This window comes from Trichoderma evansii, assembly GCF_050947405.1.
Source record: "Trichoderma evansii strain SZMC 28006 chromosome Unknown GGI43scaffold_2, whole genome shotgun sequence".
NCBI lineage: Eukaryota > Fungi > Ascomycota > Sordariomycetes > Hypocreales > Hypocreaceae > Trichoderma > Trichoderma evansii.
Window position 1 is genome coordinate 230,989 of NW_028145204.1, and position 13,512 is coordinate 244,500.

General features: G+C 49.7%; 4 protein-coding genes across 4 annotated transcripts; 2 read left to right on the top strand and 2 right to left on the bottom strand.

Moving 5' to 3' along the window:
* Positions 1-1,847: 1,847 nt before the first annotated feature.
* Positions 1,848-3,543, top strand: GGI43DRAFT_429396 (putative MFS transporter; the record flags this gene model as incomplete). Its single annotated transcript, XM_083209111.1, has 3 exons — positions 1,848-2,271; positions 2,339-2,585; positions 2,661-3,543. Exons 1-3 carry the CDS (start codon positions 2,013-2,015, stop codon positions 3,541-3,543), a joined length of 1,389 nt encoding a protein of 462 aa, XP_083064622.1. The 5' UTR covers positions 1,848-2,012.
* A 186-nt stretch (positions 3,544-3,729) lies between these two features.
* Positions 3,730-4,723, bottom strand: GGI43DRAFT_392458 (uncharacterized protein). The gene is made up of 2 exons (XM_083204558.1): positions 4,176-4,723; positions 3,730-4,116 (listed from the first exon to the last, which is right to left on the bottom strand). The coding sequence occupies exons 1-2, from the start codon at positions 4,476-4,478 to the stop codon at positions 3,874-3,876; spliced, it is 546 nt and encodes a 181-aa protein (XP_083064623.1). The 5' UTR covers positions 4,479-4,723; the 3' UTR covers positions 3,730-3,873.
* A 320-nt stretch (positions 4,724-5,043) lies between these two features.
* GGI43DRAFT_392461 (cysteine desulfurase) lies at positions 5,044-7,172 on the bottom strand. The gene is made up of 3 exons (XM_083204559.1): positions 6,858-7,172; positions 5,951-6,774; positions 5,044-5,688 (listed from the first exon to the last, which is right to left on the bottom strand). Exons 1-3 carry the CDS (start codon positions 7,123-7,125, stop codon positions 5,266-5,268), a joined length of 1,515 nt encoding a protein of 504 aa, XP_083064624.1. The 5' UTR covers positions 7,126-7,172; the 3' UTR covers positions 5,044-5,265.
* Positions 7,173-10,424: 3,252 nt separating this feature from the next.
* Positions 10,425-12,848, top strand: GGI43DRAFT_379189 (5-methyltetrahydropteroyltriglutamate-homocysteine S-methyltransferase; the record flags this gene model as incomplete). The annotated part of the gene is made up of 3 exons (XM_083202798.1): positions 10,425-10,497; positions 10,557-10,714; positions 10,779-12,848. The coding sequence occupies 3 exons, from the start codon at positions 10,425-10,427 to the stop codon at positions 12,846-12,848; spliced, it is 2,301 nt and encodes a 766-aa protein (XP_083064625.1).
* Positions 12,849-13,512: the final 664 nt, after the last annotated feature.

The window sequence follows — 13,512 nt, forward strand, 5'->3', positions numbered from 1 at the left end:
GAGACAAATAGGCCTACCCATGGCGATATACAGCCGCAGTGAGAGTTGCTATACCGCACACATCGCCATCCGGCATCTCGCCGCGTACAGAATATGAATTAGCGCCATCATCCATAAAAGGATCTCATCCTTTTGCGCCCGTCCCATAGGACCCCAACCACGAAGATCGACGGGATGGACAGCTAGCGGATGACTCCGCGCCGGGATGTGACAGGACTGGTAACGTGCAGCTTCCATATCGGCTTACTTCGTGGGCCTGCATAGCATCACCGTCCTTCCGCAAACAGTGACCCCAGAGAGGATCGCGATGTGTGGTGAGACGAGCGCAAAGTTGCTCCCCGACATATCGCACAATCATCGTTTGGGCTGTCAGCTCGGCGATTCCCGTTGCGGCGCTTTTCCGCGGAAGCTCGGCGGTGCGCATTGGCCTGTGACCGAATCCTACGGCACCGCATGGCGTGCTGAAGGCTCCGATGTGGACACACATCCTTCCGAAAGGGCTGCTTGTCCTGTGACACATTACTTGTATTGTGAGATGCGAGGCTGTTGAGATGACGAGATGTTGGCTGCAAGACATGTGTAGATATCCACCTAGTTCAGAGTCACCCTGGACTTTCACCGCCGTTGGTTGCCCAGTGAATATACCAAGTGTACTGATACTTGAATTTGTGGCTCAAGAGAAGCTATACTGTAACCACGGTGTTAATTTGTCCATGAATTCATATTATGTACGATAACTATGAACAACTATTGCTTTGCTTCGATGGAAACCTTTGCCCAGTAAACGTTCAGCTTGTTTACTACTTTCCATATGGATTATATGGATTATTTACGTAGAACAATAGAAAATTACGATATTGCTATCATTGAAGGCTCAATAGGTCGACAATTAGTCTATCATTCGCATTTCACGATATAAGACGCTTGATAGAGTCGGACGCCGTAATCTCCTCCCAAGATGCTACGACGACATCAAAGGAGTCTGACTAACGTTCATGTTTGATGTCAAACATTATCAAAGGACAGAAAGTATTACTGCAAGGCATCAAGAAGACTCAAGCCTATTTGGTAGGAACGGAGTTATAAGGCATAGAAATAACATTGAAATTTGCGTGACGCTAACTATGTACATGTAAGTGCTATGTTGGCGACACTGAATCAGGACGAGCGGTAGGCCTGTAATGCCCAGAAGTCGAGTACACAGATCAACCTAGGGTAGAATTATGAATTATAGGCCTTCCTATCGGAAGTTAGTATCCCATTCAACGGCTATTTCTGTCTTCTAAATAGGAGACCGTTGACTATACCAGCGACATAGACAGAGATGAGTCTACGTATGTATTGGGACTCTTGTGTGTGGACCGAAACAAACATTATTTCCATTATAAAAGTTTAGCTAGAGTAAGTGTATACAGTAAAAAAGATTCTGGTCTTTACTGTAGTACGAAATATGCATTTTCGACGCCCGTGGCGGGAAGCCTCATCGCCAACAACCACAGCTACTTTACGCTACTTTACACCCCCAGGTTCTTCATGAGCTCCAGCTCGCATTTCAGCAACACCACCCCGGAAGCATGATTCGTATATGGGGTTAAAGGCTGAAAATGGGCAAGAGGAAATTTTTCTTATATAGTTTATGCCCAAGTGCTACATAGTGAACTTGCTATCCACGAAATAAATCCAAACGCCCGATTTTTGAATAGCTATTGTCTCAGTTATCTTTCCCATTGTTCTATAGCTAGGTAGCCGAAATAAAAAGAACCACAAATTTAAATACAGCCGTCTACTCTATAACGCATGAAATCAATCAATCAATTGCATCACTTCTACTATTAGTTTCTTATTTTTATTTCTTGTCTCATGCGCATAATTGTCAGAGGGGTTATGACAAAGTTATAACAATTCATCTTTCTCGTTTTGATACCCTCATCTTCTTCTCAACCACTACGACTCTCTAACTTGCACATCCAATATCCGCATTAAAAATTGGAAAGAGGGAGATTCAAACAGTCATGACTCTAACATTACGTCGTCCAGCCGTGCCCGTACAATGGCTCATCCCTCTCCTCGTAGTCAACCTTTTCATCATCAGCCTCGGTCTCTCGATAAGCAACTACCCATCCACGAAGTTACTGCAGGATATCATCTGCAAGCACCACTTGGGCCTCACGTTCGACGAGCTCCTACCAGAGTCACAATGCCACGATAGAGCCATACAGCGAGAGCTAAACATTGTTGAGATTGGAGGAGCCATCTCTGGCACATTTTCTGGTACGCTGTGCTCTCATAGCATTCTCACTCTTTTCCTTCCATGTATAATGTTAACCCTGGCGAATAGGAGCTCTGGTATCTCTACCGCTCGGTATGCTAGCAGACAAAGTTGGTCGTGTGCCCATCCTAGCTCTGAGCATAATAAGCTTGTTCCTCTCCGAGAGCTACTCCTTACTCATCTGCTGGGGGTGGCGACATATCCCCCTGCGAGCCATATGGGGCTCCGGCGCCATCATGCTTCTTGGAGGAGGACGAGGAGTCGCAGAAGCCATGGTCTTCACCAGTATCTCAGACGTAATCTCCGAGTCAAAACGGTATTCTCAAACATTCTTGCCACTCTCCTGTTCCTATTCATGGATTCGCTAACCCCTCCCCTTTCGCTAATCTAGAGCAACGTGTTTCCAATGGGTAGTCGCCGCTGTTCTCTCTGCAGAACTCTTGGGCCCCATTGCCGCTGGTCCCCTCACAGACATATCCATATGGCACCCTCTCTGCATCTCGCTCGGTCTTGTCGCTATCGGTGGTATCCTTATTGCACTCATGCCAGAAACGCTCCACGGCCGTGAGCACCCTGCTCAAATCGGAGAAGACACTCCCATCATCCGCAATATCCACAACTACAACGATGACAATATCGCCTCTGAAACACCAATGGCATCTACCAAATCCACTTTCAAGGCCCTCTCTCGTCGTCCAGCCGTGTTCCTCCTTCCAGGTGCTATCCTCACCATGCCAGCCGTCTCAACGCAGTACGGCATCATCATGCGCCTCATGCCCATCCAATTCGGCTGGCCCCTTTCACAAGCCGCGCTCCTACTGTCTCTCAACGCCGCCGTCACTCTCATTACGTTGCTTATCATCCTCCCATTAGTATCCTCTGCTCTGTATAAGAGAATTTCAGCTTCTGCTTTCCAACGAGATCGCATCCTCGCCCGTGCCAGTGTCATCCTATTTGTTCTTGGCTCTATGTTCCTGATGATGGTCAACAAGGCCGGCTTTATCATTATCGGCGTTGTATTCTCTGGCCTTGGATCTGGTGTGCCGACTTTGTGTCGCACGCTGCTCGTGGCTCTTATGAGCGAACATAAGATTGGTTCCGTCTTTGGAGTAATCGCTGCTGGAGAGGTCTTGGGAATATTAGTATGCGAGCTGATTATTGGTCCGCTCTTTGATATCGGCCTTGGGACATGGCTGGGCTTGCCCTTCTGCCTTGGGCTGGCCATCTCTATCTTGACATGTTTGTTGACTTGGTTAGTTCGCAAAGTTGACTGACTATCTTGATGAGCAACTAAGTCTACCACAGAGGAGGAGTCTAATAAACATAACACAACAGGGAATGATATAAAATCTCTTCCAGTGGGAATCATGATCCATATAACTACGATATTAGCCATTACTTAGAGCAGCCACGCACATACTTTAAGATTTTGAATTCACTCTTTCATACGGACAAACATATTAAAGAAATCGAGTTAATTGGCAATCAATTAACAATGAAGACTAAAACTATTCATAACAATTTGATAATCGTAACACTGCCAGGGTATCTTTCATCGTTTCTAGGTAATCCTTCCCTTCATCAACATCATTTTTGTGTTCACTCTAGTAGTCGGCTTCGGCCTGCTTCTGAATGTCGTGCTCGGCGCCACGCTGCTGTGTCTTGCCCTTATCGTGCAACTGCTCGTAGTGCGCCTGACCTTCCTTGTCTCCAGTGAGACCAGCGACAGCGCCACCAACAGTTCCCTGGACACGGTCTCCCATGCCGTGGCCGTAGTCCTTCAGCTGGCCCTTTGCCTCTTGTTGTTGGCCCTCGAGGTTTTGTTGACGTCCAGACTGTTTTAGTGACTGTATCGCCGGTGTTAGCTGTAGCTCAGAGACAGTAGTGTTGCCTGAAGTGAACATACCTCATTGCCAACGAGACCTCCAAGTGTCTCCTTAGCAGCACCCATGGTCTGGTTCCATGAACCATCAGTCCTGTTGGGATCATCCTTGGCAAAGGCACCTGTGCTGGAGATGGTGCCACCGGGGAGCTTGACTGCTGCTTGAGAGGCGTCGTATTCAGCCTCAGCCTTGTCCTTGCGAACTTCGCCCTTGGCCTGGTCGCCCGAGTTGCCCGTCAAGTTGCCGAATGCGCTCTGGACGGCACCAGTGGCAGAGTCGACGTAGGACTGGAGGGTGGAGGGCTTGTTGTTGGAGTTGTCAGACATGATTGCGGTTGATGTGTGAATGAGTAGAAGTCTAATAGATTGTTGAGATTTTTGGTTGGTTGTTGTTGTTTGCTTGGTGATGAAAATGAAAGAGAGAAACGAAGGCCACCTGGGCCTTTATAATAGCTGTCAAGCGCGCAAATCCTCCATCGAACAGGGAAACCGCAATCACGATCGCGATGACGATAGCAGCTTCCAACTAATTCACCAGAGTATTTCTGACGCAAACCGCTGATGTCATTGCGACCACTGTTTTGTCGAGCTTGCGAAGCCCCTTGGCAGGCACTTACACGCTGTGGTGGCGCACTGACGTCATGACATCGTCAACGATAGCAGCCGCGTTACACGTTTGGAGAACCACGCCGCCACATTGGCTGGCCCCAAAGAGGTGAAAAGCTCTATTGCCGGTTTGGGACACGCAACTGGCGTCGGTTGGACAGCTGAAGCAGAGTCTCAAGGACAGCATAGGTCGAGATGGAAGCATCTCGAACATCAGGTTAAAACACCATCCTGCTACACGCTTCTGTAGCCTGCAATGATCACGATATTTGCACCAGTAAATGAATTTTTTAGTAGTCATCTTTTAACAGAATTGTCATTATTTCATGCTCATCAACGAGTGAGAATCAGGTATCTTATACTACAATGTGCTGTTACAATGGCCTGTGCCGGCGTGAAATCTGGCGCCTAAAGCCAGCTCCTTTCTGATTACGCCAATACCCAGACCCAGTTGTTAAATCTTCCCATCCCAAACCATCAAATAAATATACTTCAGTCTTGGGCCAAATTAATGTTGGCTCCACTGGATCGTGTTCAGGTCAATGCCCTCCTGCACAAGTTCCCACAAGGGGCTAAGCTCGCGCAAGAATGTAACACGCTCCTGTACTGCTTTCAACACGTAATCAATCTCTTCCTCTGTGGTGAAGCGGCCAATACCGAACCGGATGCTGCTGTGTGCATTCTCATCGCTGTTTCCAAGCGCTCGGAGCACATAGCTAGGTTCAAGCGAGGCCGAAGTACACGCACTGCCCGAGGACAGAGCAATATCCTTGAGGGCCATCAGTAGGGATTCGCCCTCAACGTAAGCAAATGAAACATTGACACAGCCGGGATAGAATGCTTTGGAATCGCCATTCTGAGATGTGTGCTCCATGGCTAGTAGTCCGCCTAGCAGTCGGTCTGATAAGTACTTGATCCTCTTCGAGTCATACTAAACAAAGATTCTCGTTAGCTATTGTCAGTCTATAATGATGAGACTGATTGTGTCCAAGAATATATAGGCAGTGAAAGAAAGCGCGAGAATCAGACAGGTTGCTACACTCAACACGAAGGGCCTTGTCACGGGCCATTCAGAAAGCCATGCATGTAGGAGCGGATCATCATATAAACGCGGGGGAGAATTTGGGTCGGGAAAATGAAAAGTAAAAGGAGAAGGAAGGGAAAAAGAAAGAAAGGGTGATGTGATAACGTACTGCCATCTCTTCCTTGGCAACACGGCAGGCCTCGCCAAAGCCAACAACCAATGGTGGTGCCAAGGTACCGCTTCGAAGGCCACGCTCTTGCCCACCACCGGTGATGATGGGGTCGAGCCGAACCCTGGGTCGTCTCCGGACATAGCATGCGCCAATGCCCTTGGGACCATAGATTTTGTGTGATGAGATGGACATGAGGTCAATGTTCATGGCGTTGACGTCAATGGGGATCTTTCCAACAGCTTGAGCAGCATCTGTATGGAAAAAGACCTTGTTCTCACGGCAGAGCTTGCCAATTTCTTCAACCGGCTGAATAACTCCAATCTCGTTGTTTACAGTCATGATGCTGACCAAGGCCGTCTCAGGCCGAATAGCAGCTTTGAGATCCGCCATGCTGACCAAGCCATTGCTCTGAACAGGCAGATAGGTGATTTCGAAGCCTTCATCCTGCAAATGTCTGCAGCTGTCCAACACGCACTTGTGCTCAGTCTGTGTGGTGATAATGTGCTTCTTTTTGCCGGATCGGCCAAAGAATCTAGCAACGCCCTTGATGCTCATGTTGTTACTCTCCGTGGCGCCGCTGGTGAAGATGATCTCCTTCGGATCAGCGCCAATCAGATTCGCAATATGCTCTCGGGCTTCCTCGACGGCTTTTTCGCTCTCCCAGCCATAAGCGTGCGTTCTTGAGTGAGGGTTACCAAACTCGCCGACGTAAAACGGCAGCATCGCATCAAGGACACGGGGATCAACAGGCGTGGTGGCCTGCATATCGAGGTAGATCGGCCTCTGGCCCTCTTCCATCACGGCTGCGGTCTTGAGGACCTCTGCAGATGCGCATTAGCCTCTGTGCCTTTTGTGGCCCTTCATTTCGAATTTTCGCAACAAGAGGTAACCAGGGACGACATACCAGCCATCGGGCTAACCTTCATGTTAGGCGAGGAAACGTCCAAGTGCGCAGGAGCAATATCTGCAAAGTCTTTCCTATCCAGCTTGATAGCTGTCTCGACCCGCGCATTATCTCTCTTGGACTCAGTCACGTATCCTCGCCTCCCACTCCTCCTTGTAGCCGCCACCAGGGCAGCACGCTGAATTCCTCGCAGCGAGGCCGCAGCAACCGTGGTGCTGGAGCCCAGGCGGCTCGCCGACCTCAGCGCTGACGATGCAATACTGGCCATGGCTGTGGTGCTGATGGATAGTTTACATGGGGGCGGAAATTTCCAGCTGTTGCTGAAGAGCAGTTTTTCAGGACGTGGGGTTTTCGGTTTCTGGGATTTGTCAATGGTCGGCTCGGTGATAAGCTGCACGCCGATTGGCTGGGAATCATGGGTAGCTCCGGCTCAATACCGGCTCGTGAGCTTGGCCCGAGTTGCCATTGCTTTTAGTGGGTATACCCCGAAATACCCCGAAAGCAGGCGGCGGCGGCGAACGGTGGTCTCGGACATCGAGGCAAACCACGTCATGTCGCAAGGTCGTGCTCAGCCAGGCAGCTTGATACGTGGTACGATCGTGAATACCTGGGCGCCTACTATTCAATTGCCGATTTGTTTTTCCTTGATGTTTATTGATAAATGCAAAGGGCAACGGGTGGTTTTATTGCGTGCGCTACAGTATTTATATTGATACAAAGGCGCCATTGACGAGGACAATGACCAATTCCATACATATAAACATAGTCCGTCTGAAGTGTTGGAATTTCCTTGGAGAAAGACACATTGTCAAGTTCTTTCAGGCTCTATATCTACTTCTGTGCAATTTATACAAAACATGAAATATGAAATAATCATTTCCTAGTGCTTTGTATTATCAGGTGCTATAACTAAACAAATACAGTAATTGTACTGTGCATACACTGTATTTTCATTTCTGGTTTTGGGATAATTGGAGTTATTGCACATCTGCAAAGTCTATCTCAGGTGCCACCGTATAGCCTCCCTAAAAGGTATCAAAAAGCCGTAAAAATGCTACACAATGGAATTCCCCTGCAAAAGCGCATTCAATATTATCTAAGACAGTAAGAAAGCCATGGTGGCCCGTTCTTAAGATATCAAAATTGCTGTGAAATGCAGAGCCTCCGCCATTGACAGATCCCTTTGACTTTGTTGAATGGCGTCTTAGGAGCATGCCTCGTTATCATTTCAGTCTTGAGCTTGCTCCTAATTGGCGTACTTGTATAGAGCTAGGTACCACAGATCCTTCTCTCGAGACCAACGATGGGCAGTCTCAGAATTATAATACTTCGTAAGCTCCTGTCTCGTCGGGAGGTGCAAGGGATCGAGCACGCCGATGGTGGTTCTAGACATCCAAACGTAGTACAACTAATACACACGCATCAGCATCAGCACCTGCAGGGTCAAGGGCTATGCCAGATAAGAGGAGGCCGTCATACATGCATAGGATGCCAGGATTCTCATGGCACCAACCACCAGGGGTCACAGAGTGATACACCCGCAGGATGACACCATCGCCATCGACAGCACTACTCAGGTGATAGACTGGAATACATGCACTAGAAGCTTTAGAAGTTTACTTATATATGAGCTTTATCTGGGGGCTCTAAAGTTGCCATATTTGCAGCGTATATCCAGTTGGGGTGCCTTTGAACGTGCCACTGAAATACGATTGGGCTGAAATGCGATTGGGCTGAACCGACACAGTCGAGGTGGGCATCAGATCTGGAAGCTGGGGAATCTAATCCGGGGGGGCCTGACGCTGACGAGCCACGTCAAAAGCAGAGGATTCAATTGGATTCGCTACTGCTTATTATGCAAGAGATTCTTACTTGTATTATCCATGGGTAGCATTTAGGGGTAATTATTGCTTTACGGAGAGTTCTGCGGAGAGTTCTACATTGCTATCACTCGCCGCAAGATGAAGAAAGATCGCCAGCAGTAATATTCCATAGGCTTCTTTTTCCTTTCGCTAGCCCAATAGCTGCGAGATCGGATCTAATGGAGCTCATCATTTTTTTTTTTCTTCAAGTACTAGTGTTATCTGGGAAGACCCTTATTTGTCCTTAGTTGAATTTCAATGGGGGTCTATGCATCAACCTATGGTTGAGTTAGCTCTCATAGAGGCCACCACCATTACCGAACAGTCAAGTACCTACCTATCTGCCTGGTAGACACTTGGCCAAGAGGTACAGTACTTCGTTGCTTACCTCCCTGTAACTGCATTCCATCTGCAACCTGCTGCTTTGGGACCCTTGCCACACGAGGGTACGTCTCACAGAGGTCGACATGTTAGAGAGCTATAGTATGTAAATACCTACTAGGCCCCCGTGGCAATCGGATATTATCGGTCAAATTGTTGTAGTGAGACAAGGTCTGCTGCAGTACATCAGTAATACGTCCAATGGAGGGCTTATGCCATAGGCCAATCGAGGTGCTGCAGGGACTTGATGGGGTAGAGCTGCAAAAAATTCTGCACTTCGCTCGCTAGCAACAGGCAACTGTACCTCTAATTGGGAGGCAAAAACTGCGTGTAATCATTGTCGTCTGCCGCCCATGAGCACGAGTAAGACTACTGTCATTGTCAAATCTTATGCTGGCCCCAAGTACTCTCTCGCCATCGTCTCCACTTTCTTCTTGTTTGTGAGTTCCGTCAGGTCAGATACGGAAGAGTACGAGTACGAGCATCTCTCAACAGAAGAATCAAATCAAATCCATTTTTTTTTTTTTGGCATGTGTTAACAGCAATCAGCAGTAGCGTGTACCTATACCAACGCACTCAGTATGGAGGATTCGCGCGAGGTGGTACGAGTACCTCGCGCCGTCGCAGCACCCCATATCGAATTCGGTGGTAGGGAGCTGTTAGCTCAACTCTCGCACCCCGCCCATGCGCTAAGAAATTTCAGATAATACGGCGTGGCAGGGATCCATCGCAAGGTGTGTCATTACGCACAGCAATGAATAAGATTCTCCTCCGGCAGCATCAATGGGGAGCCACCTCCGATGGCGCAAATCGCGCAATTTGGTTAACGCCCCTGGTTTTCGCTTCTCGAGCTGCCAATGGCTAGGCAAGCTGGAGCTGCGCAGAAAATCGGTCGGGACGTAGCAGCCCAGTCAACGGTGATAGGCTCCACTGGAAAAAGAAAAGCCCCGATCACTGAGCCTGAGCCTGAGCCTGAGCAAAACCCGACCGCTTCGTCTTACCCCTCCCCCGCCCGGCGCGTTTCCCCAAACCACTTATTAGGTCGCTGCCCAGCTTTTCTTGCTGTCCTTTTCATCTTCCTTTTTCTCTTCCTTCTCCCCATCCTCCTCAGCTTGTCCTTTCCTTACACTAGTTTTGTAAAGGACTCATCTTCAGTCTCTTTTCTTCCGCTGCGACTCTGGCAGGACCGTCCAGCTGATACCTGGTAAGCTTCTGGCCTCTGATCATCTCAACTCCGATCCTACCGATCAGTTCAACTAACTTTCTTAGTGACTCTTTCAATCAAAATCAACTTGTCAAGTCCGTATCCAAACCAATCGCAAAGATGGTTCAGTCCGCCGTTCTCGGTTTCCCCCGTATGGGTGTCAACCGTGACCTGAAGAAGGCCACCGAAAACTGTTAGTCTCCTTCCCTGCTCGATCTCATAAAAGATGTTCTAACCTGATCAATTCTGCAGACTGGGGTGGAAAGATCTCTCAGGAGGAGCTCCTCGTTGAGGCCAAGAGACTCCGTCTTGCCCACTGGAAGATCCAGAAGGATGCCGGCGTCGACATCATCCCCAGCAACGACTTTGCCCTGTACGATCAGGTTCTCTCTCACATCCAGGACTTCGGTGTATGTTACAGATCTCTGCTCAATCTCTTTACTAGGACGATGAGTGCTAACACTGAAATAATAGGCCGTTCCTGAGCGCTACACCAAGGATGGTCTTAACACTGTTGACCAGTACTTCGCCATGGGCCGTGGCCACCAGAAGGGAGGCGTTGACGTCCCTTCTCTGGAGATGGTCAAGTGGTTTGACTCCAACTACCACTACGTCAAGCCCACTCTCCAGGACAACCAGACCTTCAAGCTGTCTGCTGCCCCCAAGGCTGTTGCTGAGTTCAAGGAGGCCAAGGAGGCTGGTGTTGTCACCCGCCCCGTCCTTGTTGGACCTGTGAGCTTCCTGCACCTCGGAAAGGCCGACCGTGGCCAGTCCGTTGACCCCATTGACCTGCTCGAGAAGCTTCTGCCCGTCTACGAGCAGCTCCTCGTCCAGCTCAAGGAGGCTGGTGCCGAGACTGTCCAGATTGATGAGCCTGTTCTCGTCTTCGACCTCCCCGCCAAGACCAAGGCCGCTTTCAAGCCTGCCTATGAGAAGTTCGCCAGCCTGGGTGACAAGATCCCCAAGCTCGTCTTCACCACCTACTTCGGTGACATCGTCCACAACCTTGACCTCGTCCCCAAGGACATCTACGCTGTTCACATCGACCTTGTCCGCAACCCTGAGCAGCTTGAGACCGTTATTGGTGCTCTTGGCCCCAAGACCGTCCTGTCCGCTGGTGTTGTCGACGGACGAAACATCTGGAAGACCAACTTGAAGCGCGCCATTGAGACTGTTGAGGGCGCTGTCCAGAAGCTCGGCAAGGACCGTGTCATTGTCGCCACCTCCTCCTCTCTCCTCCACACTCCCCACACCCTGGCCAGCGAGAAGAAGCTGGACGCTGAGATCGCCGACTGGTTCTCTTTCGCCTCTGAGAAGACCGTCGAGGTTGCCGTCATTGCCAAGGCCGTCACTGAGGGCCCTGCTGCCGTCCGTGAGCAGCTCGAGGCCAACGCCAAGTCTATCCAGGCTCGTGCCACCTCTCCCCGCACCAACGACCCCAAGGTCAAGGAGCGCCAGTCCAAGATTGTCGCTGCCGACTACAACCGAAAGTCTGAGTTCCCTGCTCGTATCTCTTCCCAGCAGGCTAAGCTCAAGCTCCCTCTCTTCCCCACCACCACTATCGGCTCTTTCCCCCAGACCAAGGAGATTCGTCTGTCACGAACCAAGTTGACCAAGGGCGAGATCACCTCCCAGGAGTACGACTCCTTCATTGAGAAGGAGATCCGTGACAACGTCAAGATCCAGGAGGAGCTTGAACTCGATGTCTTCGTTCACGGTGAGCCTGAGCGAAACGACATGGTTCAGTACTTCGGTGAGCGCCTGGACGGTTATGCCTTCACCACCCACGCTTGGGTTCAGAGCTACGGTTCTCGATGCGTCCGACCCCCTATCATTGTCGGTGACATCTCCCGCCCTGCTCCCATGACCGTCAAGGAGTCCAAGTACGCCGTCTCTGTCTCCAGCAAGCCCATGAAGGGTATGCTGACTGGACCCGTCACCTGCCTGCGATGGTCTTTCCCTCGTGATGATGTTCACCAGTCTGTCCAGGCTGAGCAGCTTGCTCTGGCTCTCCGTGACGAGGTTGTCGACCTTGAGGCTGCTGGCATTGACGTCATCCAGGTCGATGAGCCTGCTCTCCGTGAGGGTCTCCCTCTCCGCTCTGGCAAGGAGCGTGACGCCTACCTCAAGTGGGCTGTCCAGGCTTTCCGCCTGTCCACTACTGGTGTCGAGGACTCCACTCAGATCCACTCTCACTTCTGCTACTCTGAGTTCCAGGACTTCTTCCACGCCATTGCTGCCCTTGATGCCGATGTTCTGTCCATCGAGAACAGCAAGTCTGATGCCAAGCTTCTGGGCGTCTTCGTTGACTCTGCTTACCCTCGTCACATCGGACCTGGTGTCTATGACATCCACTCTCCCCGTGTTCCCAGCGAGCAGGAGATCAAGGACCGCATCGAGGAGATGCTCCAGTACCTCAAGCCCGAGCAGCTCTGGATCAACCCTGACTGCGGTCTCAAGACCCGTCAGTGGAAGGAGACCAAGGAGGCTTTGGCCAACATGATCGCTGCCACCAAGTACTTCCGTGCCAAGTACGCCAAATAAGTACAATAATTTTTATCTTCCTACATTTGCAATGTAGGAAGGCTTGGCTTTGATGGGGGCATGATTTCCTCCCTTAGCCAGGCACGATTTCAACATCGGCGTTTGGGCATGGTTTTAGGTGATGACAACGGGTTATCAACGGTACCCGCACAAAAAAAGGTTCTTTTAACATCGCTTGGGATACGGGAAAGGTCGGTTAGGCGAGCATTCAACATATGCATATGTGCGTTGATTCTTCTGATTAGAAGAAAAATTTGGTGGTTTTTAACATAGTTCATTAAGGATGGCTATCCGAAAAGTCTTCAACAAGGCGTTTATGAGGTGAGATGACACAGGTAAATGATGAGATTTTATGAGGATTTGTAGTAATAGATACCCCCGATTCAACCTGGGAAAATAAAGAGAAAAGATTTTTACCTGGTGAAAACTCGCCGCTGCGGCTGTTTCAAGTTGATGATTGTGAATGGCTTCAAAATTATGTTCAATGATCTGTAGTAAGCTACTACCATAGCTCTTCCCTTTGATACTGCTGGTGTAAGGAGGTTTCGCGTCGCGTGGGTTCGCCGTCTGGCAAATTCATGTCTATAAACACGACCTTGCAATTCCCGGCGTTCTGGACATGCATACTGCCGCTACCCGCTAAAACTTAAGCCAATGGTACTTG

Excerpts from the sequence above, each read along its gene's own strand:
- GGI43DRAFT_392458 (XM_083204558.1), bottom strand. The coding sequence starts at position 4,478 with ATGTCTGACAACTCCAACAACAAGCCCTCCACCCTCCAGTCCTACGTC. Across the intron at positions 4,117-4,175 it reads GAGGTCTCGTTGGCAATGAG|TCACTAAAACAGTCTGGACG; the intron begins GTATGTTCACTT and ends CCGGCGATACAG.
- GGI43DRAFT_392461 (XM_083204559.1), bottom strand. The coding sequence starts at position 7,125 with ATGGCCAGTATTGCATCGTCAGCGCTGAGGTCGGCGAGCCGCCTGGGC. Across the intron at positions 6,775-6,857 it reads GAAGGTTAGCCCGATGGCTG|AGGTCCTCAAGACCGCAGCC; the intron begins GTATGTCGTCCC and ends GCGCATCTGCAG. Across the intron at positions 5,689-5,950 it reads TTGCCAAGGAAGAGATGGCA|TATGACTCGAAGAGGATCAA; the intron begins GTACGTTATCAC and ends ATCTTTGTTTAG.